We start from the raw sequence: 21,493 nt of genomic DNA on the forward strand, positions 1-21,493 counted from the left end.
GGCTGGGCCCGTGGGCCATGGCCGCTAGGCCTGCGCGTCCAGAGCCTGTGCTTGGCGGTGGGAGAGGCCACGGCAGTGAGAGGCCCGCGTACCGCAAAAAATAAAAATAAAAAAATAATAAAGTGTGTTGTGTGATTTCCAAGTATTAGGGATTTTCCAGATATCCTTATGTAACTGATTTCAAACATAATTTTATTATTGTCAAAGACTGGACTTTGTTATGTCTCTTTTTAAGATTTGTTTTATGATCCAGGATATGGTCAACTTAGTGTATGTTCCATGTGCACTTGAAAAGAATGTGCATTCCACTGTTGTTGGGTGGAGAATTCTATAAACACCAGTTAGATCCAGTGGTTGATATACTGTTCAATTCTTTCATATCCTTGCTGATTTTCTGTCCACTGGTTCTTCCCATTACTGAGAGAGAAGCATTGCAGTCTCCACCTATAATTGTGGAACTGTCTACTTCTCCTTTCAGTTCTGTTAGTTCTTACTTCATATACTTTGAAGATTTGTTGTTAGGTTCATATACATTTACCATGGAGAAAATAATAACCCTGAAATGACCCTTTTTGATTATGTGATATGTCTCTCCCTGGTAATGTACCTTGCTCGAAAGTCTACTTCATCTAATATTTATATAGCCAACCCAGCTGTCTTTTGATCAGTGTTTACATGCTATAACTTCTCCCATTCTTCTACTCTTCGTCTACTTAAAGTGAGTCACTCATACACAGCATATAGCTGAGTCATGGTTTGTTTTTTTTACTTCAGTCTGACACACTTCATCTTTTAATTGGTATGTTTAGACCACTTAACAATTAATGTAATTATAGATATGTTGAACTTTAGATCTACATTATATTGTTTTATGTTCGATGCTTCTATTTTTATTCTTCCATTTCCCCTTTCCTGCCTTCTTTTTGAATATTTTCTTAGTATTCCATTTTAATTCATGTGTTGGGGTTTTTTTTTACTGTATCTTATTACATAGCTTTTTAAATAGTTGCTCTAAGGCTATAATATACAAAATTCAATTATCTGTTTACTAGAATCAATATTTTACAGCTTTAAGTACAATGTACAAACCTTAACACCATATGTACTCCCCTCTTTATACTGTGATTATCATGTGTATTATAGGAAATGTAATTTTGGCTTATAACTGTTAGACATATTATTAAGGTCTTAGGAGGAGAAACATGGTATTATATTTACCCCAATATTTACCATTTCTGTGGCTCTTCCTTCATCTCTGAAGTTCCATGTTTCACTGTGCTATCACTTCCCTTCTATCTAAAAAAATTCCTTTAGCATTTCTTTTATAGCAGGAATACTGGCAACAAAGTCTCTTACTTTTCCCACATGTCAGGATGTTTTTATTTCACCTTCATTCCTGAAGAATATTTTGTCTAGATACAGAATTCTTTTCTTTCAGAGCTTTAAAAATGTTGTTTCACTGCCTTTAGGCATCTATGGCTTATAATGAAAAACACACAGGAATCATTTTTTACCTATACATAATGTGTTACTTTTCTTTAGCTGCTTTTAAGGCTTTTTGTCTTTGGTTTTCAGCAGTTTGTGCATTTAGGCATGGATTTCTTTTCATTTATCTTGTTTGAGGTTTGCTAACTTTCCTGAATCTGTAAATTTAAGTCTTTTGCCATTTTGAGAAGTTTTCAACCATTATTTATTTAAAAACTTTTCTGCATCACACTCTTCTCTCCTTCTGAGACTCTACTGACTCTAGATGTTTAGATATTATCCCACAGTCCCTAAGGCTCTGTTCTGTTTCTTTGTTTCAATTTTTTTCTCTCTGTGTTCATATTAGATAATTTCTACTGATCTATCTTCAAATTCACTGACACTTTCCTCTGTCATATCCATTCTGCTATTGAGCCCATCAGAGGAATTTTTTACTTTGGTTACTGTGTTTTTCAATTATAAAATTTCCATTCAGTTCATTTTTATAGCTTCTACTTCTCTGCTGAGATGCTCTACTTTCCCATTCATATTGGGAGTGTTCACACTTAAAATAGCTGCTTTAAAGTCTTCATTTGAATGGCACAAATGAACCTATCTACAAAACAGAAACAGACTCATGGACATAGAGAACAGACTTGTGGTTGTCAAGGGGGAGAAGGTTGGGGGAGAGATGGAATAGCAGGTTGGGGTTAGCAGATGTAAGCTATTAAACATAGAATGGATAAACAACTAGGTCCTACTATATAGCACAGAGAACTATATTCAATATCCTATGATAACCCATAATGGAAAAGAATATTAAAAAGAATATCTATATATTGAGATATATATACGTTTAACTGAATCACTTTGCTGTACAGCAGAAATTAACACAACATTGTAAATCAACTATACTTCAATCAAAAAAATAACTGAATAAAGTCTTCATTTGATAATCCCAACATCTAGATCATCTTGTGGTTGGTATCTATTGTCTTTTCCCTTCCAAGTTGTTGAGATTTTCCTGGTTTTCATATATTGGGTAATTTTGGATTGTATCATTTAGATTATAACATTATGTTATGACATTTTGGGCCCACTTTCTGTCCACACCCAGTGCATAGTTCCAGCAATCATACTGTTTGAAACCAGGCCAGGTGATATGGAAGGAAAAAAACCATGAAACTCACTGCTGGATGAATTCATACTTTGGGTTCTGGTTTCTTTCTCCTATTGCCTGTTCCTTTTTACATTTAAAGGCCCTCAGATAACTGTTCCATACAATATTTCCAGGTTTTTGTTTATATTCAGAAAAAGAGATAGAATAGAGTTTACTTACAGCATCTTATCTGGAACCTGAACCAGCCTACATTAAATGTTAATGAACTATAGTTTCTAATTAAAAGGCAAAACTTATCAGAATGGTTTAAAAAAAAAGATTAAACCGCATTTTTTTTAACAAGAAATGTGCTTTAAATATAAAGATACAGATAGTTTGAAAGCAAATGGATAGGTGAGTATATGTCATATAAGCAGTAAACAGGGGCTTCCCTGTTGGCGCAGTGGTTGAGAGTCCGCCTGCCGATGCACGGGACACGGGTTTGTGCCCTGGTCCGGGAAGGTCCCACATGCCACGGAGCGGCTGGGCCCGTGAGCCATGGCTGCTGAGCCTGCGCATCCGGAGCCTGTGCTCCGCAACGGGAGAGGCCACAACAGTGAGAGGCCCGCGTACCGCCAAACAAAACAAAACAAAAAAAACAGTAAACAGAAAACTGGGCTAAAGTTGACTTCAAGACAAACAGTATTAACAGTGAGAAATAATATTTCATGAAGAAAAGGGCCTGGGCTTCCCTGGTGGCGCAGTGGTTGAGAGTCTGCCTGCCGATGCAGGGGACGCGGGTTCGTGCCCTGGTCCGGGAAGATCCCACATGCCACAGAGCGGCTAGGCCCGTGAGCCATGGCCGCTGAGCCTGCACGTCCAGAGCCTGTGCTCCGCAACGGGAGAGGCCACAACAGTGAGAGGTCCGCGTACCACAAAAAAAAAAAAAAAAAAAGGGCCAATTCACCAGAAAGACAAAACAATTATAAATGTGTATGTACCTAATAACAGACGTTTAATATATATTAAGCAAAAACTGACAGAATTAAAGGGAGAAACAGACAATTCCATAAACATAATTGGAGATTTTCACACTCCTCTCTTAGTAATATATACAACAAGAAAAAAAAATCATTAAAGATGTACATGATCACAGTAACCATCTTGACCTAACTGACCTAATTGATATTTATAAAACTCTATACCTAACAAGTGCAAGGTGCATATTTTGTACACCAAAATAGATCATATGCCAGGCCATAAAATAAGTCTCAGTAAATTTTAAAGGACTGAAGTCATATAGAGTATGTTCTCTGAGTTCAGTGGAATTAAATTAGAAATCAACAACAATAAGATATCTAGGAAATGCCCAAATATTTGGAAATTCGTTAACACACTTCTAAATAATCCACAAGTCAGAAATCACGAGGGAAATTTTAAAACATTTCAAATGAATGATAACTAAAGATGTGGAATGATATTCCAAATATAACATCAACTAAAAAGTGGATTAAAGTAGAATATATTCAGTATTGACCTATTTTTATTTTTAAAAATAAGCTGTATATGTATACAGGGAAATATGGCTACAAAGAATATCTGCTAGCAATGATACATTTTACTTTTGCAATTAAAAATATTTAAATGTTAAGTGAGTGCTGAGTACTTATTATGAGTAATTTTTGTTCCTCTTTGTTTACCTGCATTTTCCAAATGCTTAACTTTGAACATTTGTTACAATGTTCAATTTTGGTTTTGTTTCAGTGACTATAATTTTCATTTTTAGAATTTCTGCACATTTTAGAATTTGCAAATTTATCTGTTTATTTTTCATAATCTCCTACTCTTGCTTTATGGATTTCATTCCTTCCTTTATATCTTCGAACATTTTAACTTTATTTTTTTAACTTTTTATTACAAAAAATTTCAAATATATAAAAGTTCAGAAAAATTATATAATGAATCCTCAAATATTCATTACTGTTTCAACAGTTATCAAATCCCTCCCATCAAATTATTTTGAAGAAAATACCAGTCACGTCATCTCATCCATGATATTTCAGTACTTATCTATACAAAAGGAATTTTTTTATAAATATAGCTAAAATACAATGACCACATCTGAATTTTAAAATAATAATTCCTTAATATTAACAAATACCTTTGATAGTTTTAATCATTAGCTAACTTTAAATCAGCTAATTTGTTCTTGGGTGTGAATTTCCCGTATTTGTTGGGTCTATGGATTGTTTCGCTTTTAGTACTGTATTTGCTCATGTGTTTATAATTTTTTTCCTGTGAAATCATCTTCAAAGGGAATTTCTGGGAGAGTCCTGGCAGACCATGGATAATGAAGGCTTCCATATGGGTGGTTAATAAAATACATACAGCCTCCTTACCTGAATCTAAACTGTTATAAACACTGAATAGCAAGAGCCTACAACCCATTATTTTAAATGGAAGAAATAATAATGTATTCCTAGCCCATATTTAAAAACTCAATCAATTTCCCCAAATATTACTAAATACTTGTAAAACCTATGTAACAATCAACCAAGAACTTCTGCATAATGGGAAGTGTGTAAACACTAATCATCTATTTATTTAACTCTCAATGAATGCCCAATAATTGTGCTTGTGTGCAGTTCAAAATAATAACATATCTTACTGGATATGAATTGCATTTCTCTTCTATACTGCAAAAAACACTCAGTATAATGTAAATAGAACTTCTGCTTCCAACCATGAAGGAACAGTAGGGTCTAGAATTACCCTCCTACTGTAGACAAACAGAAAACTGGACAAAATATATAAAACTGTTTTTGGATATTGGACAACAGGTAATGTAGGATTATGATCGCTGAGAGAAAGGAAACAAATAAGGTAAGCCCTACCATTGTGTTGACTCCAGGAGCTCAGTGTTGTTGGAGGCAATTTTCAGACAACAGTGCAGGGAGGGGGACCCAGACATAGCCCAAAGATCACTCTAAGTTGAAGAAACAGAGGTGGAAGTTCAGGGAGGTCAGGGTGGTAGAATTTGCAAAGCAGAGCACCAAAGAGGAATGAGCTACCTCTCAAAAACTTTCTAGCAACCTGTACAGAGGGTCCATTGAGCCTCTGGCTGAATACCAATTTGCACACACACATAGGGTGAAACTCCACAAGACCAAACAAAGAACAAATTATAAGGAAAGAGCAATTATTGGAAACTATGAGTTTTTAAAAAAATCCATAAAGCTAACACAGGGCTGGGAATCTTTTGAGTTCCCACTAGCTGGAGTAACAAGATCTCATTTAATACACAAGGCATTCAGCAGAGATCCCAGAAGGATCACATGCCTTTAGTGGGACTAAACTAGCCCTGGTATAATAGCAACTCTAGAGCTACCCTAGAAAAGCAAATAGGCCTAAAAGAGATGAAACTGTTCCCTAAATAATGAAATTAACTGATAAAACAAAGTCCAACACTCATTAAAGGAATAAAACAAAATCCAGAACTCAATGATTAAAATCTGCAATGTCCACCATCTAATCAAAAATTATTAAACATACAAATAAGCAGGAAAATGTGACCCAAAACCAGAAGAAAATCAAATCAACAGAAACAGACTCAGAAATTACAGAGATAATGGAGTTAGAAGACAAGGATGTTAAAACAACTATTATAAAACAGCTGTCTGCTAAATATGCTCAAGGATTTAAAGAAAAACATGAAGGTAATGAATAGAGAAATGAGAGATATACAAAAAGAACCAACTAAAGCATGTAGAGATGAAAAATATAATAACTGAAATGAAAATATTACTGAGATTAACAGCATATTAGATAATGCAGAAGAAAAGATCAATGAACTTGAGGACATAATAATAGAAACTATCCATAATAAATGTAGAAACTACATCCTTTTATCTGAATGTCCATGTTTTTAATAGCAGTTACATGAAGATTCATTATAGCAGATTTCTCATCTGGATGGGAAATTTGAGTAAAATCTGAATATTTGTCATATATTCATAGAGACACAGGTATGCTGGAATTCTGCATACCTGTGGTTCGCAGGTTACAAACCACTTTGTTTCTCAACACAGCACAGGTAGCCTTAGCTGAGTCTACAAAATACATGTTGCTCAGAGTTCAGTCACTCACAAGAGAATGTACTGACCCAGAGCCTGGGACAGCAGACAGCTCAATTCCAGGCTGGGACTCTGGGCATGGAGCAGAGTACTAATCTTAGTAACTAGTCCATTTCCTGCTCCCCAAATAGGTCTTTCAGCTAGGCACCTACATTCTCATGGATGTTAAAACTAGCCTCTAAGAATGATATGTGGTCCACAATCTCCCCTTTGACACAGAGAGAAGGAGGACTGTATGGAGAAGAGACACCTCAAATCTTGCTGACACTATGGGTTCTCTCTTCATTTTTGGTGCCTAGTGATTTCCTCTTCTTGTCTTTAAACCTATCTATATATGTCCTTAATGTTTAAATATGTTATTCAACATTTCTAGAGTTTAAGAGTGGAAAGGGAGAATTCTTATATCTGCTCAGTTTGTCTTCTTGACAAGTTATAGATATAACTTTTGAAATTAGAAAATAACCAATAAGGGTACTATCAAAAGATAAATGAAAGAAGCAGCAGCAATAGTCAAAGAAAACCATCTCCATGTTCCAATGAACTCTGAGAAGAAAAGTAATCCAAATTTGGCTTTAAGAATATTACTAAGAACTGAAAAAAGGGTTTGAGGATAGCAAATCTGAACTTGTCTTTCAGAAAGAATTATTACCATCTCACAATTATATAGCACTTCACTCATCTCAAAAAACAGCTTACAGGGGCTTCCCTGGTGGCGCAGTGGTTGAGAGTCCGCCTGCCGATGCAGGGGACGCAGGTTCGTGCCGCGGTCTGGGAAGATCCCACATGCCATGGAGCGGTTAGGCCTGTGAGCCATGGCCGCTGAGCCTGCGCGTCCGGAGCCTGTGCTCCGCAACGGGAGAGGCCACAACAGTGAGAGGCCCGCGTACCACAAAAAAAAACAGCTTACAGTATCACAATGTTTTCAGTTTTTTTTTCTTTTTTTTTCCCTTTGGCTGTGCCACACGGCCTGTGGGATCCTAGTTCGCCGACCAAGAATCGAACCTGTGCCCCCTGTAGTGGAAGCACGGAGTCCCAACCACTGGACCACCAGGGAATTCCCCGTTTTCAGTTTTAATAAAACTATATCTTACTTAGAATATTTTTTCAAAAAACAAACTTTATTATACCCACATTATATTTACACAAAATACCATTTTCATTCTAATATTATTTAAAATTACCTTTATGTTTATTCAGAAGTTTGTAGCCTTCACAGTATCTGCCTGGAGAAGTCATCATCTTGGTTGTGTCAAGATAAGAGTATGTTGCAGCAAAATCAAACTCCTTTTTACCATCCCACCAACCTTTCTGCTTAGCATAGCTTCTCATGTCTGGGTGTTCCCGATCAATCTTGGTTGTTATAGAAAGCTGATTAGAAATATTACGAACTCCCTCTATTTTCAAAGAAGAGAGGAAGGGAGAAGAAAAGTCATATTTCATGTAATATATCTATCTCTGTACATTATGATCTTTAATCATTATTTCAATGTAAATATAGGCTTCTAAATGTTGTACCATGTGCATCTATTTATTACATACTCAAATAAATAAATTACTTTTTAAAATTAAACTTTTTATTTTGAGGTAATTATGGATTCACATGTAGTTGTAAGAATTAAAGAGAGAGCTATGCACCTTTACACCATCTCCCCAAATGGTAACATCTTGCATAATATCACAAGCAAAATACTGGTATTTATACTGTCAAGGTACAGAATATCACAAGGATCACTCGTGTTGCCCTTTTATAGCCACACCCACTTATCTCCCACGCCCACCCCTTCATTAACCCCGGCAACCATCTGTTATCCATTTCTATAACTGTCATTTCAAGAAAATCATATAAATGGAATCATACAATATACAATCTTTAGGCTTTTTTTACTCAGTTTAATTCCCTAAAGATTATTCCAGGTTATTGTATGTATCAACAATTCATTCCTTTTTATTGCTGACTAGTATTCCATGTTATAGACATTCTATGGTTTGTTTAAACATTCACAAGTTAAAGGACAGCTAGGTTGTTTCCAGTTTTTGGTATCATGGGAAAAGCTGCTCTAAAAATTCATGTACAGGTTTTTGTGTGCATTTAAGTTTTATTTCTCTGGGATAAATGCATAAGATTGCAATTGCTACACTGTATAATAGTTGCATATTAAGGTTTTTTTAACTGCCAAACTGTTTTCCAGAGTGACTGTACATTCTTATTAGCAATGTACCATCCTACAGATTCTCACTAGCATTTGGGAATGTCATTAAAAAATTTTTAGCCATTCTGATAGAGGTAGAGTGGTATCTCATTGTGGTTTTAGTTTGCATTTCCCTAATGGCTAATGACGGTGAACATCATTTCATGTGCTTTTGTGACATCTGTATATCCTTTTAGGGGAAATGTCTCTTCGTGTCATTTGTCTTTTTACTGTTGAGTTTTGACAGTTCTTTATATATTCTAGATATTAGTCTTTTATATGAATTACTGTTTAAAAAATAGTCATAAGTTAAGTTTAGAACAGAAATATAAGGCTTCTAAAAATATCATGGCACTAAGTTATAACAAAATTTTCAACTAAAATACAAAACAGAAGAAACAATAAAAGTCTGTTCTAAACAGATCAGAATAAATGAAGTAGATCATGATAAATGAAAATTAATAACATTTTAAAACAGATTTAGAGTGATAGTCTGCCAAGTAGAAATCAATTTAATTACTCTAATGAAATCATACTTGGGGTATTCTCACTACAAAAATAGACTTAAGTCATGATAGAATCAAAGAGAAGAGGAATTTTCCATGAGTAGATAATTCCCTATAGTTAAACTACTTAGTTCTTGGGCTAATTTAGTAATAGGAAGAGAAACAAGTTGGCAAAGTTAATCTACAATTGGATAATCAGACTCAGTGAAGGTGTTTGTTTTGGATGGCTCGGTGGGGCTATCTTTTTCAACAGAATTTGTTTTTCTCTTGGATGTAGCACACTTGACAAAATAAAAAGTAATTAATGGTATAATCAGGCCAATTATCACAATAATAAAAAGAGTCTAAATTCAGTTTTGTGTATTAATAAACATACATGCAAAATATAAAATAAAATGTCCATCAAAACAACTGTCAATGACCTGTTTTGAAAAATAACATCCAAATCCTCCAAAGCTCAAGGCTATCTTCATGAAGACTTCCCAAATTTCTCCAGCTCACGATGACTTTTCCTTTCTCTAAAGGTTCATTGCATATGTGTGTGTGTGTTATTCACTTGCCATTTAATATTTTCACATGTGTATCTTATCCCCCCTGTAAAACTATGACATGCAGGAGGTAATTACACAAGAAGTACATGATCATGCTTAAGCACAAGGTTGTACTCTAGTGAAAGAATACTGAACTGAGAGTCAGGATAGAAAGATTTAAATTCTAAGTCTCTCATTCACTGCCTTGAGTAAATCACTTCATATCTCTGGATCTCCTCACTTGAAAAATGAGAGGAATATATGGTTACAAAGAAATCAAGGGGAAAAAAAGCAAAGCATTCTAAAACAATCAACTGTGTTATTTACTCAATGACATCAAATTTTTATACTTTACTATTGTATCAATATATTCTTTCTAACGACTAAACCCACAGTCACCAATCCCCAATAACACTACCCTGTCCTCACCTCCATATCCACACATGATAAAATTTTGGAGTTCAGCCCAAAGTTAAAACAGGAAAAAATGGTAAAGAAATGGTTTCACTTCATAAAAAAGTGAAAAAGGGGAGGGGTTTAAAAAAAGTGAAAAAGTACAATAAAACAGCCAAGAGCTACTGCACAGAAAATGTATACAGGTTATATGAAATTAATATCATATATATTAAAAAGAGATAACACCACCTTTTCCTCTTTTTCAAGAAAGCCCTTTATAGTGCTCTTTCAATGTATGTTCTTTCAAATTTTTTCATTTCCCCTTCAGTTTTCGACTTCATTGCACTGGAGTATAAATCTTGAAAAACAATTAAATGCAACTAAGAGGTTTTTTATTAATTGTAAAACAAATTAAATCATGAAAAGTTGTCCATACCTTGTACTTTTTCTGCTGCCCAGTACTTCCCTGCAGTCTCCAGAACCCAGGCCTCATTCCTATCAGCTATCAGGAAACTGTTGTGATAGCTAAATACCATCTTGCCCTCTGAACAATTTCCACCCTGGCCATACTTTTCTAATAAATCAACAATGACATTGAGGGCTTTTTCAGCTGTATCAGCTCTTTCCAGACCAAGTCTAAAATAAAAACATTAAAGTTCTCAGATTAAAATAAATTTCCATTATGTTTCTTAAATAATTTCATGCACATGAGGTTTTGTGTTTATATTCCAAGTAAAAATCCTTTCAAGTTAACAGATACACTGAAATCCAACTTCTAAACTATTCCTTGTGAAGTAGTGAAGTCAGTTTGGAATCATGAAAACAAAGATCTGGAGTCAAAAAGATCATCGTTTAAATTCCAACTTGGTAGTTTAATGGCAAATCACTTTATCTCTGAACCTTAAGTATCTCATCTGTAAAATTAGGATAATAATAATAATACCCCACAAGGTGACTGTGAGAATTAGTTACAGTCTGACAAAGTAAGTTAGGTACTTCCAATGAATCATAATTTTCAACTCCTTCCCTTCTCCTAATTAATGATATTTGAGAGTCTTGAAATTGAATGCCTGTATTCTGAAGCATTTTTAACACCAACTAAAGTATCAAAGTCCAAAAAATGAAAAAAAAGGGAAGATAAAAACATGTTAAGAGTTAACAACAAATTTTAAATTTAGACAAGTTCTACACTGCAAAAATATAACAAAAAAATAACCTGACAAGGTCCATGCCCAGTAGTGCCTCTTCATCACAAACTTCTTCTCTTCCCCATACAGCTTCATTCCCAATGCAAACTCCATGCTCATTGGCTCCCATTTCTGCCCCCCATAACCAAGCTGGGCGACTAAGGACAATAGCATATGTTTCAGGAACTTGATCAATTTCTATGTAAGTACACTGTAGAGAAAGTCATAACAATAACAATAAAACCAAAAAAGAAAAGTTATCAAAGTCTAGAATCTTAAAATCCATCAGAAGACATGACGATTATGAAAGAGATTATAACTAAATTGAAAATTTCAATAATAGAGGCATTACACTTAAAACATTGTCCCTAGAGCATTTATTCATTCAGATATTTGCTAAGCATCTCCTACGATAAAACACTACTAAGAGATATATTGGTTTCAAAGATGAATCAGATGCAGATCTTGCTGTCAAGAAACTAAGACTTCTACATTACCTAAGATACAATGAAATATAAAGTATAAAGACTATGAAGAAAAGTGAAGATGGGGTGCTAATGGAAGCTCAGGAAAGGGATAGTTTCTAGCTGTGGAATCTTGAAACATTTTGTAGAGAAAGATGTATCTGAGTTGAAGTGTAAGGAAACAGATCTCAAACTCAATGTCAGTGTTTCTTGATTGGTGATGTAAGTTCCATATGGTAGCCCTTAAATATATAGATGCCCATGTCACATGTGGGAATCACCGAGTATATCCACAGCAGTGAAAAGAATAAGAACCACTGGCTTAGAGGATAGGTGAGACTTAAATATGAAGAGATAAAATACAAATGGATCCAAGGGACTTTCCTGGTGGCACAGTGTATAAGACTCCATGCTCCCAGTGCAGGGGGCCTGGGTTTGATCCCTGGTCAGGGAACTAGATCCCATATGCATGCCGCAACTAAGAGTTCACATGCCACAACTAAGGCGCCCACGTGCCTCAACTAAGGAGCTGATGAGCTGCAACTAAGGAGCCTGCCTACCGCAACTAAGACCTGGTGCAACCAAATAAATAAAAAATAATAAAAAAAAGAAATGGACCCAAGATGAATAAATAAGCTCAGCAAAAGAAAAAAACTGGCCTAGTAAAGTCAGCCCTCCACACACACAGGTTCCACATCCACAGATTCAACCAAACACAGATTGAAACTATTCAGGAAAAGAAAAAACATTCCAGAAAGTTCCAAAAAGCAAAACTTGAATTTGACATTTGCTGGCAACTATTTAGACAGCATTTACATTGTATTTACAACTATTTACATACCATTCACATTGTACTATAAATAATCTAGAGATAATTTAAAGTTTATGGGAGGATGTGCATAGGTTATATGCATTTATATGCTATTTTATATAAGGGACTTAAGCATCAAAGGATTTTGATATCCTAGGGGCTCCTGGAACCAATCCCCCACGGATGTGGAGAAACAACTGTATACATAAAATGTCTAATATTTAATATATTTTTGTATTAGAATATCAATAAAACGGAATCTAAAAACTATATAACTTAGGAATAAAAGCATAGTATGAAATTTTTACTTTAAGTTCCATGCTAAATGGATTTTTTAAATAAAAAATTTAAAGGGTCCTTTAATTGACCTGTATACTATCAAGTGACTGCATAAAGTGTATAGTGTTGATAGTGTTACCACTGGATCCAAAAACCTTTTTCGAAGATAAAACTGTTACTTCCAGAGTCTGGAATGATTTTTCCTATTCTACACCAATCAGAATCCTTTTTGCCCATCAAACTCCAGCTGAAACCCCAACTCCTGGTGAAGCCTTCCTTAATTCCTAGTCTGAATTGCTTGCTTCTCCACTGATGTCACAACTTGTTGCCCTTACTTAAATTTAGCATTTAAACCATCCTTTTTTACAATGCAGTTAGTTACATACACATCCTATTCCTCTACTAGACTCTAAGCTCCTGGAAGACAGAACTAGTCTTGACAGCAGGCTTTGCCCTATTCGACGTGCTTGCATATGGTAAGCATTCAAATATCTGATCAAAGAATTAACAATTCTTATTATTGTTATTTCAGCTTCCTCAAAATCATTGAAATTAAAGACCAGAAGTCTAGTTCTAATTCAAATTATTTTTCAAATTTAAATTTTTAACTTCTATAGCCTCTGCCAAATGGCTAATGATTTTTAAAAACCTGTTTATGATATTTTTAAAGAAAAATATTGCTAACAAAACATGCATTTCACCTACCTTAAGATGTTCCTTCAGATTGTCATGAACTGCAGCAGGAAAATAAACTACCTCCTGTACTTCATCACAGGGTCTATCTGAATTTTTTCCAAAAATAATCCTGTTATTAACTGTTGCTGGAGGTAGTGCCACAAAAGTGTCACAGGAACAAGGTTCCATTTTTTTAAAACTAAAAATCATATGGAAGATTCAAAATAAAAAGAGAAAAGCATTTTTAGTATATACAAAACAAAGAGTTTTACTTGATGACCAGGGGATATTACTGCCATATCTAACATAGGATATTCATTAAAGTTTCAAATTTCGTATCAGTAAGAAAATGACTTGGGAATGAATCTAGTACTACAAGATTTAGTAAGAAAATAGGAATGACAAGTACCTTCTTCTAGTCTATAGGTCAAATTTAGTCTCTAAGCTCTTTCTCTCCTGAAGTCTTCCTTGAATCTCCTTTCACTATTTCCATATTTGGGAACACCTGTACCTAGCTCTACTGTTATAAAGACTATATTTGTATATGTATGTCTTCTTAGTGGACAGTGAGATCCTTGAGAGCTGAGAGTATGTCTTATTAATCTTTGTATTCTCATCACTGGCACTTATGGAAAAGTCACAGTATTATATACCCAGTGTTTCCTCAAAGATGGGAAGACGGGGTCTCTTTTGAACTGGTTACAATACTAATAAGACTGAAATTTTGAAACAGACTCACTGAATCAGACAAATACAAAAACATGTCAATAAAATTCCAAATTGTTGTTATTTCCAGGAAGACGTTCACATTCAACTTGTGAATCCTGATTGTATAATTTAATATCAAGATCATGTCTTCATTTGTAATTTGGAAAATCTTAAATCCTCAATTTAGTCGAATTTGTTTGCTTCCAGAATGGCACATTGTTTTAGTTTCAGATTTAAATGTAATAAATGATTCATTCAAAAGAAAACAAAATGACTCAAGTAAGAAAGAAACAACTTCAGCCTGAAACACCTAAGGGTTTTTCTATTTTCCTCAATGATGGAAACAGAGCGGTCACCATTGCTTCTGTTCTTTTCCGTGTGAATTTCAACCTTTATATCCTAGATCGCCTTCTATTTGTGTTCCAAAACTAATTCCACCACTACCTAACTTTGGCAGGCTATTTAATCTCTAAGTCTCCTGCCTCGTCGGTAAATATCTTGGGGGCTGTTAGGAGAATTTAATAAGACAGTGTGTAAACCGTTTTTCAGTTCTTAGAACATACCACTTAAAGCTCTTATTATTATTCATCAGAAGAGTCAATTTCTTACAAAAGGCTTATTCTTGACATCACGCTCACCCCCTCTCGCGAGAGGATTTGGTTGGTGGATCCCCTACAGCCACGTCCACTCAAAACCGTGAAGAGCCATCAAGCTTCACTAGGTGATCTAAGCTAACTGCGGTAATAAGGAAAGCTAAGGAAACATGCGACCTAGTTAGACACCTAGCCCATTTAGGAGGGGAAGCCTTGAGAGCCTTTACTAACTCCTAAAATGTATTCGTCATTTAACAAATGTTCATAAATATCTTTCTGCACCAAGCACCGTACTGGTAACAAAATAGAGTCCTCGCTCCTTTGGAGTTGACATTCTACTTTATGTGTTTTAGTTCACCAAGCGGTTTCAGAAACATCACATCGTTTGATCCTCACAAACGTGCTACAGTTAGGGCAAGAATTACTACTTTAGTAACACAGATGGAAAAAATTGGTTTAGAAAAGTTTATGCAACTCGAAATGGAGTTCACAGAGTAAAGGGCTCGGACTTCAAGCACCTCCTTGCAGAAAAGCCGCCACCCAGCCCGCACTCCTCACCCAAACTGGCTGCACCCAAACTGCAGCCCGCGCCGCGGCCCGGACCCCTCCCAGGAGCCCCTCCCTGCAGCCCCCCCCCCAGGAGCCCCTCCCAGCAGCCGCTCCCAGGAGCCCCTCGGCGCCGTCGCGCCGCAGTTCCCGACTTCCCGCTTCCAACAACTACTATGCTCGCCCCACCCCCGTGCACGCCCCTCACCTGGCCTCCGAGGGGCCCAAAGTGAAAGGAGGAAGGGGCGAAGAGGGAGCACCGCAGGCGCTAATTGCCGGAAGCTGTCCCTTTTGACCCCGGAAGTTCCCTCTGCCACGGGAGGCGCAGTTCCGGTTAGGCAGCCGAGTTTGTTTACGCTGCTCTCAGCTCTAGCGGCCGCCTTCCCCAGCTCAGGCGCCAAAATGGGAAAATCCTTCGCCAATTTCATGTGCAAGAAGGACTTTCATCCTGCCTCCAAATCCAACATCAAGAAAGTGAGTACGGGGAGCAGGCCCTTGGCGCCTGGGTTCCCAGGGGTTCCTGGAGGTGAGAGTGGTGGAGCCTCTGGGATCCCTGGGACAGTCGCCTCTTCTCCATGCCTAAAGCCCTGGCGTTCTCGTCCCTTCTCCGCTGGCCCTCGTTTATTCTGTTGTACATCAGCCAGGAGACGGGCGGCTCTGTGTGCTCTTTCGCTTTTGTCAGCTAGAATGTAAATCTTTTAAGATATGAAGACCGATAACCGGCTTCCTCATAACTTCCCGCAGCAGATTCTGATGTTGACTTTTCGAATCCCAGAGATCATGGCTTCTGAGCTCTGCTGTCCTGTACAAAGAAGACTCCTTGTCTATTTAAGATAGATCTTAAAAGGGAAATAAAGCCACACCTTGCTTACTCTTTTTATCCCACTTGATCATGTACCGTCTGTCTGGTGACCTCATTGAACTTTGGCTTTTTAAATAACCACTTACAGGTCTACTATGTCCAGTACAGAAAAACTGAGTTGAGTATTATAGTAGTGGAAAGCAGAATGGTGAGGTAGGAGGAGTATGAGCATTGAAACCAGACCTAGATTCTGTTTTTCCAGCACAGTCACTTTTAGCCCTGAGACCTTACACAAAATATTTAATGTCCCTGATCCTCAGTGTCCTAATCTATAAGTTAAGAATAATTAGTATCAGTTGCCTTGACTTGTGAAAATTTTTATGAGGACTAAATAAGATGGTGTAGATAAAGACTTTGAAATAAGTACCACCACCTAGCACATTGCCCAACACATAGAGCGAGTGCTCAATAAAATGTTAATTGCCCCTACACACACCCTTATCCTTAGCCTGCTCCTAAAATACAGGTGGTAACAAGAGTTTCATCCCTGGCCCATGTCTTGCTTACTCTGTATGCTTTCCCAAACAATCACAGCCAATTTTATAGTTTTAACCGCCCCTTATTTACTCCTGACTCTCAAATCTACAGTGCGAGATCTTTCCCCTTAGCTGGAGGCACCTGAAGACAGCTATATACTAGACAGTTTCATCTTGATATCCTACAGGCATCTCAAACTCAGCATATTTGAAATGGAACTTACCTTTTATCCTAAATCTGCTCTTCTTTTTATACTTCCTGTTCTCATATCAGTAGGAAATACAGGTAGTAACACAACCCTTCATCCAGTCACCCAGGCCAGAGACTCAGGATTCGTCCTTTCCCATCACTCCTTTATCTTGTCAGCTAATAAATTCTATTGGTCTTACCTCTCAGATATCTGTTGAATCCATCTCTCCTCCTTGTCACTACTGCCTGTATCTTAGCTTAGACCCTCATCATCTTTCACCTAGACAGTTATATTTCCTAACTGGTTTTTCTGCTGCCAGTCTTGACCCCTCTCAAATCCATTCTCTACCCATCTAGCCATCAGAATAATTATTTTTTTATTTAGCAGTTTTATTGAGGTGTAATTCACATACCATACAATCACCCATTTAAAGTGTACAATTCAGTAGTTTTCAGTATATTTATGAATTTTATCATCACCACAAAAGTTCTAAAAGATTTTCATCACGCCCCCCCAAACCCATATCTATTAACAGTCACTCCCCATTTGTCCTTAATCCTTCCCCCTCCCCAGCCCTAGCCAACCACTAATCTGCTTTCTGTTTCTGTGGATTTGCCTATTCTCGACATTTCATATAAATGGAATCATGCAATATGTTATTTTTTTGTGACTGCCTTCTTTCACTTAGCATAATGTTTCAGAGTTCATGTTGTAGAATGTATCAGTATTACATTCCTTTTTATTGCTGAATAATTCCATTATATGGATATAGCACATTTTATTTATCCATCATTTGATGAATATTTGGGTGTTTCCATAGAGTAGTCATTTTAGAGCACAACTCTGATTTCTTCTAGCTCCTTATTAAAATACTACAGGATTAAGTCCAGGTAACCAGGCTCCAGTTTATTTTTCCTTCTTCATGCCTTACTGCTATTCTCACACCATAGGTTTTATACTCCGGTAAAATCAAGCTACTTAATTCCTGTTTTACACTTCTGGATCTTTGTCTGAGTTGTTCCCTCTGCTGGTAATATCTTACCCTGTTTTTCCCTTGGCAAAATTTTGATCCGCTTCAAAATCCTGTTTAACATGTATGAAGCTACTTGTGTAACAGGGTTATTTATTGCAGCTGAGTTTGTAATAGTAAAAGATTGGAAATTTCTTAATGCCCATCAGTACAGCAGGAGATTGGTTAAATGAATGGTGGTGTAGCCCCACAAAAGAATGATATTCTTCAGCACCCCATCCCCCAGGAAACAAGAAAGCATTTTGTTTACTGATCTGGGAATGATCTTCATGGTATAGAATTTTATTTTATACATATTCTCTGTGTACAGCATATTGTATATATATGCTGTATATGTTACCATTTATGAAAAGAGTGACCAAAAATGCATGTGTGTATATTATATTATGTATATTATGTGTATGTCCATGTGAACATCTTTGGAAAGATATACAAAACAGGAATAATATTGGCTACCTGTGAATATAGTTACTTCACTTAAAAAATAAAGAACTTCTAAAAACCAAAACTTGGCTATAAAGCATTCCATTATACCAACCTTCTTCCTTGCCCCCTAGAACACTGTCTTGTTCTATTTCTTCATGTTGAACATACTCTGTTCCAAATATCAATTTTTATTGTTACTATTTTTTTTCCCAGCTGAGGATTTATTGGCGTAAATGCAACCATATAAAAACATAAGTTATGAAAAACACAGTCACCATATACCCCCCTCCCCTGCCCTCAGCCCAGGCCCAAATATTGTTACTGTTTATTTACACAATTCCTGTCTTTTTTATTATGAAATATCTTAAACATACAGAAAAGTTAGTATGATTTTCTATTAGCAGATTCTGAGCATTTTGTAAGCAAGAATATGTTTTACTACTTTTTATTCTAGTTCATCATAAATATTCATGTATTTAAGCTCTTGAGCAATTGAGACTAGTAAAATAACTTTGTAAAATCTAAAGCTTTAAATAAATGGTAGTTATTGTTAGAATATGTTAATCATTAGAATGTTATTATTAATGTATTATTTGACCAGGCAATGACACCTTGCATTTTTCTATTGCAACTGTTTGCATTTTGAGCTACAGTGAAAATTCCAAACATGTGCCTTTTACTGCCCATCCCAAGTGTAGACTTTTCTTCTACTATAACATTACATTGGTAATGTTATGTTGGTTATGGCATGTATATTATGTTATGAAGGCAGTGGAAGAAACTTTCAGAAACTTATACCAAAAGAAATTTCTGGTATATCTGTCCCTGAAGGGTTCTCTTTTCATTGCTATTTTTGCTTTTATCTCCATATTAATCTCAGATTGTGGTGCCCATAGAAGCTTCCTATCTGAGCACTATTAAATACTGATAACTACTGTTTTGCATCTAAAATTGAATAATGGCAGTCTTGTCCCCCATCCTTCTCCCCGCACTTACCTGCCCCCACCTACATTTAATAATTATAATTTTATCAGTGTAAATATTTTTCCTTGAATTTACCTTCTAAAACTTAGCTTGTTGGGAGAGAAAGTTTTGCCTTGCTGTTTATGTTGAATGGTTATCAAACATTTTGTCCTTTACTTTATAGGAGGTGGGAAGTCACTGATACCTTTTAAACCTGGAAGTAACATGATTAAATATCCTGCATAAGTTGTGTGGGCTTTTTACCGTCACCACTTCTACGATTCTGAGAATTTCACACAGGGACGCATTCAGCCTGTGGTGGTGGTGCCCTTGAGCAACTGCAGGACGTCAGATGCATCTCTTTGATTCCTCTCTTGTCTCTTCCCTTTTTTCTACAACTACCTTTCATCTCCTTTCCTTTTTTTCTCCTATTTGTCTTCCATTTCTCCTCTCTTGGGGTGTCAGTGACACCCACTGGCATCCATGGGCACCATTTAACCTTACTGGTTGTGCCCTGTATGTTTTTTGGACTAGACATATTCCATGTAGAGAGATGGTTGTTCTCATCTCTGAAACAACAACAGAGGGATTGAATGCAAGAAGCATTTGTACCCCAAGTGCTCAGCGTGGTTATCAAGTTTGACATTTTTGCCTGAAAGTTTAGCTGTTTTGAATGATTATATTTAAGGACTTATATAAAAGCACAAACCAGATTTTCAACTGTTGTTTTGTGATAATGACATTATGACCAAAATAGATGATGTTGTAAACTATATACAATAGCATTTTATATTTTATTATAAAAGAGAGCAAACTTCCTACTTAAGTTTTGTACTTTACTAATTTAGGTATGGATGGCAGAACAGAAAATATCATATGATAAGAAGAAACAAGAAGAATTAATGCAACAATATCTTAAAGAACAAGAATCATATGATAATAGGTAAGAAATTCCACTATGCTGGTGTTTTTAGAATAGTCAATTGCATGAGAATATCCTTTCCTGAATCATATATTAAATTAGCTTTATTGAATTGAATGCCCCAATGATAGGATTGTATTCCCTGTGAACTGTCTTTACTCTTATATTGATAGATGGGCACTTTTTCCAACCTTACCCATAATTCACATAAAATATTGATTGATGTGACTCCACATACAGTTTATAGAGAAGTCCCAACTTATACAAAACTTATAAGAAAAATAAATGTCTATACTTGAACTACTGAGGCCTCTTACAAAGATATTTCCTCAACATACACTGAAATGAAAAGGTGCACAGGACAGCTTCAAGAAGTGAATTGAAGTGTCTCTACTTGACCTGCATGTCATTGTTCTGTTAATGGCAGGATCAGAGCTAGAGTTCTTCATTGGTTTACTACGGTACAGTACCTGCCCTTTAGCTATTGTCATTTATGTTTGTATTTGCAGGTCTAACACTGAAGCTGATTTCTCTTGGTTAATCAAGCAAATGAATAGTGGTGCTTTAGTTAGATAGGTCATATTTTCTCTTCCACTCAGTCGTATATTTCATCAAAACATGGAACTTAAGTGAAGTAATACTAAACTATTACTAAATACTCTCTTTAAAATATAGTATATCAAGAGCAAAATTAAAGAAATAAAATGTTTAGTTTAATTAAGTACTTTTCTCACTAATTTATTTAATCTTATTAACTTTTATTGAGTGCCTACTTCATGTATGACAACAAATGGTATTGTAGTGGCCTATAAAATTGTGATGCATAGTTTCTCTCTACCCCCAAGAAAATTTAATAAGGGATATGTACATACATACAGTTCAAGGCTGAAGGTAATAACTGATTGAAAACACACTTTATAAAAACTGTGGCATGCTAGCATAAGAAAATAATTCCATTTGGCATAACAAGACTTCATAAAAGAGGTGACATTTAAGCTGAACTGTGAAGAATGGTAAGGATTTAGATCTTTGGTTCTCAACTG

General features: G+C 36.0%; 2 protein-coding genes across 6 annotated transcripts in view; one reads left to right on the top strand and one right to left on the bottom strand.

Moving 5' to 3' along the window:
- SCRN3 (secernin 3) overlaps positions 1-15,895 on the bottom strand; it is a 37,374-nt gene extending 21,479 nt beyond the window's left edge. For 3 of the 5 annotated variants that reach the window (XM_073807563.1, XM_073807562.1, XM_019922683.3), the window contains exons 1-4: positions 13,764-13,932; positions 11,534-11,715; positions 10,754-10,953; positions 7,878-8,090 (exon numbers count right to left, since the gene is read on the bottom strand). In XM_073807563.1, coding sequence (XP_073663664.1) covers positions 7,878-8,090; positions 10,754-10,953; positions 11,534-11,715; positions 13,764-13,922 — 754 coding nt within the window. In that variant the 5' untranslated portion in view covers positions 13,923-13,932. Of the gene's footprint in view, positions 1-7,877; positions 8,091-10,753; positions 10,954-11,533; positions 11,716-13,763; positions 13,933-15,788 lie in introns of those variants that run through there. The other 2 variants (XM_073807565.1, XM_073807564.1) reach the window with 2 other exon arrangements.
- A 3-nt stretch (positions 15,896-15,898) lies between these two features.
- The window catches only part of CIRSR (corepressor of RBPJ and splicing regulator), a 40,262-nt gene continuing 34,667 nt past the window's right edge, over positions 15,899-21,493 (top strand). Inside the window, exons 1-2 of the mRNA XM_019922681.3 lie at positions 15,899-16,054; positions 20,377-20,471. Of these exons, the coding sequence (XP_019778240.2) occupies positions 15,983-16,054; positions 20,377-20,471 (167 nt within the window). The 5' untranslated portion in view covers positions 15,899-15,982. The remainder of the gene's footprint in view (positions 16,055-20,376; positions 20,472-21,493) is intronic.

Source organism: Tursiops truncatus, chromosome 7, assembly GCF_011762595.2.
Source record: "Tursiops truncatus isolate mTurTru1 chromosome 7, mTurTru1.mat.Y, whole genome shotgun sequence".
Classification (NCBI taxonomy): Eukaryota; Metazoa; Chordata; class Mammalia; order Artiodactyla; family Delphinidae; genus Tursiops; species Tursiops truncatus.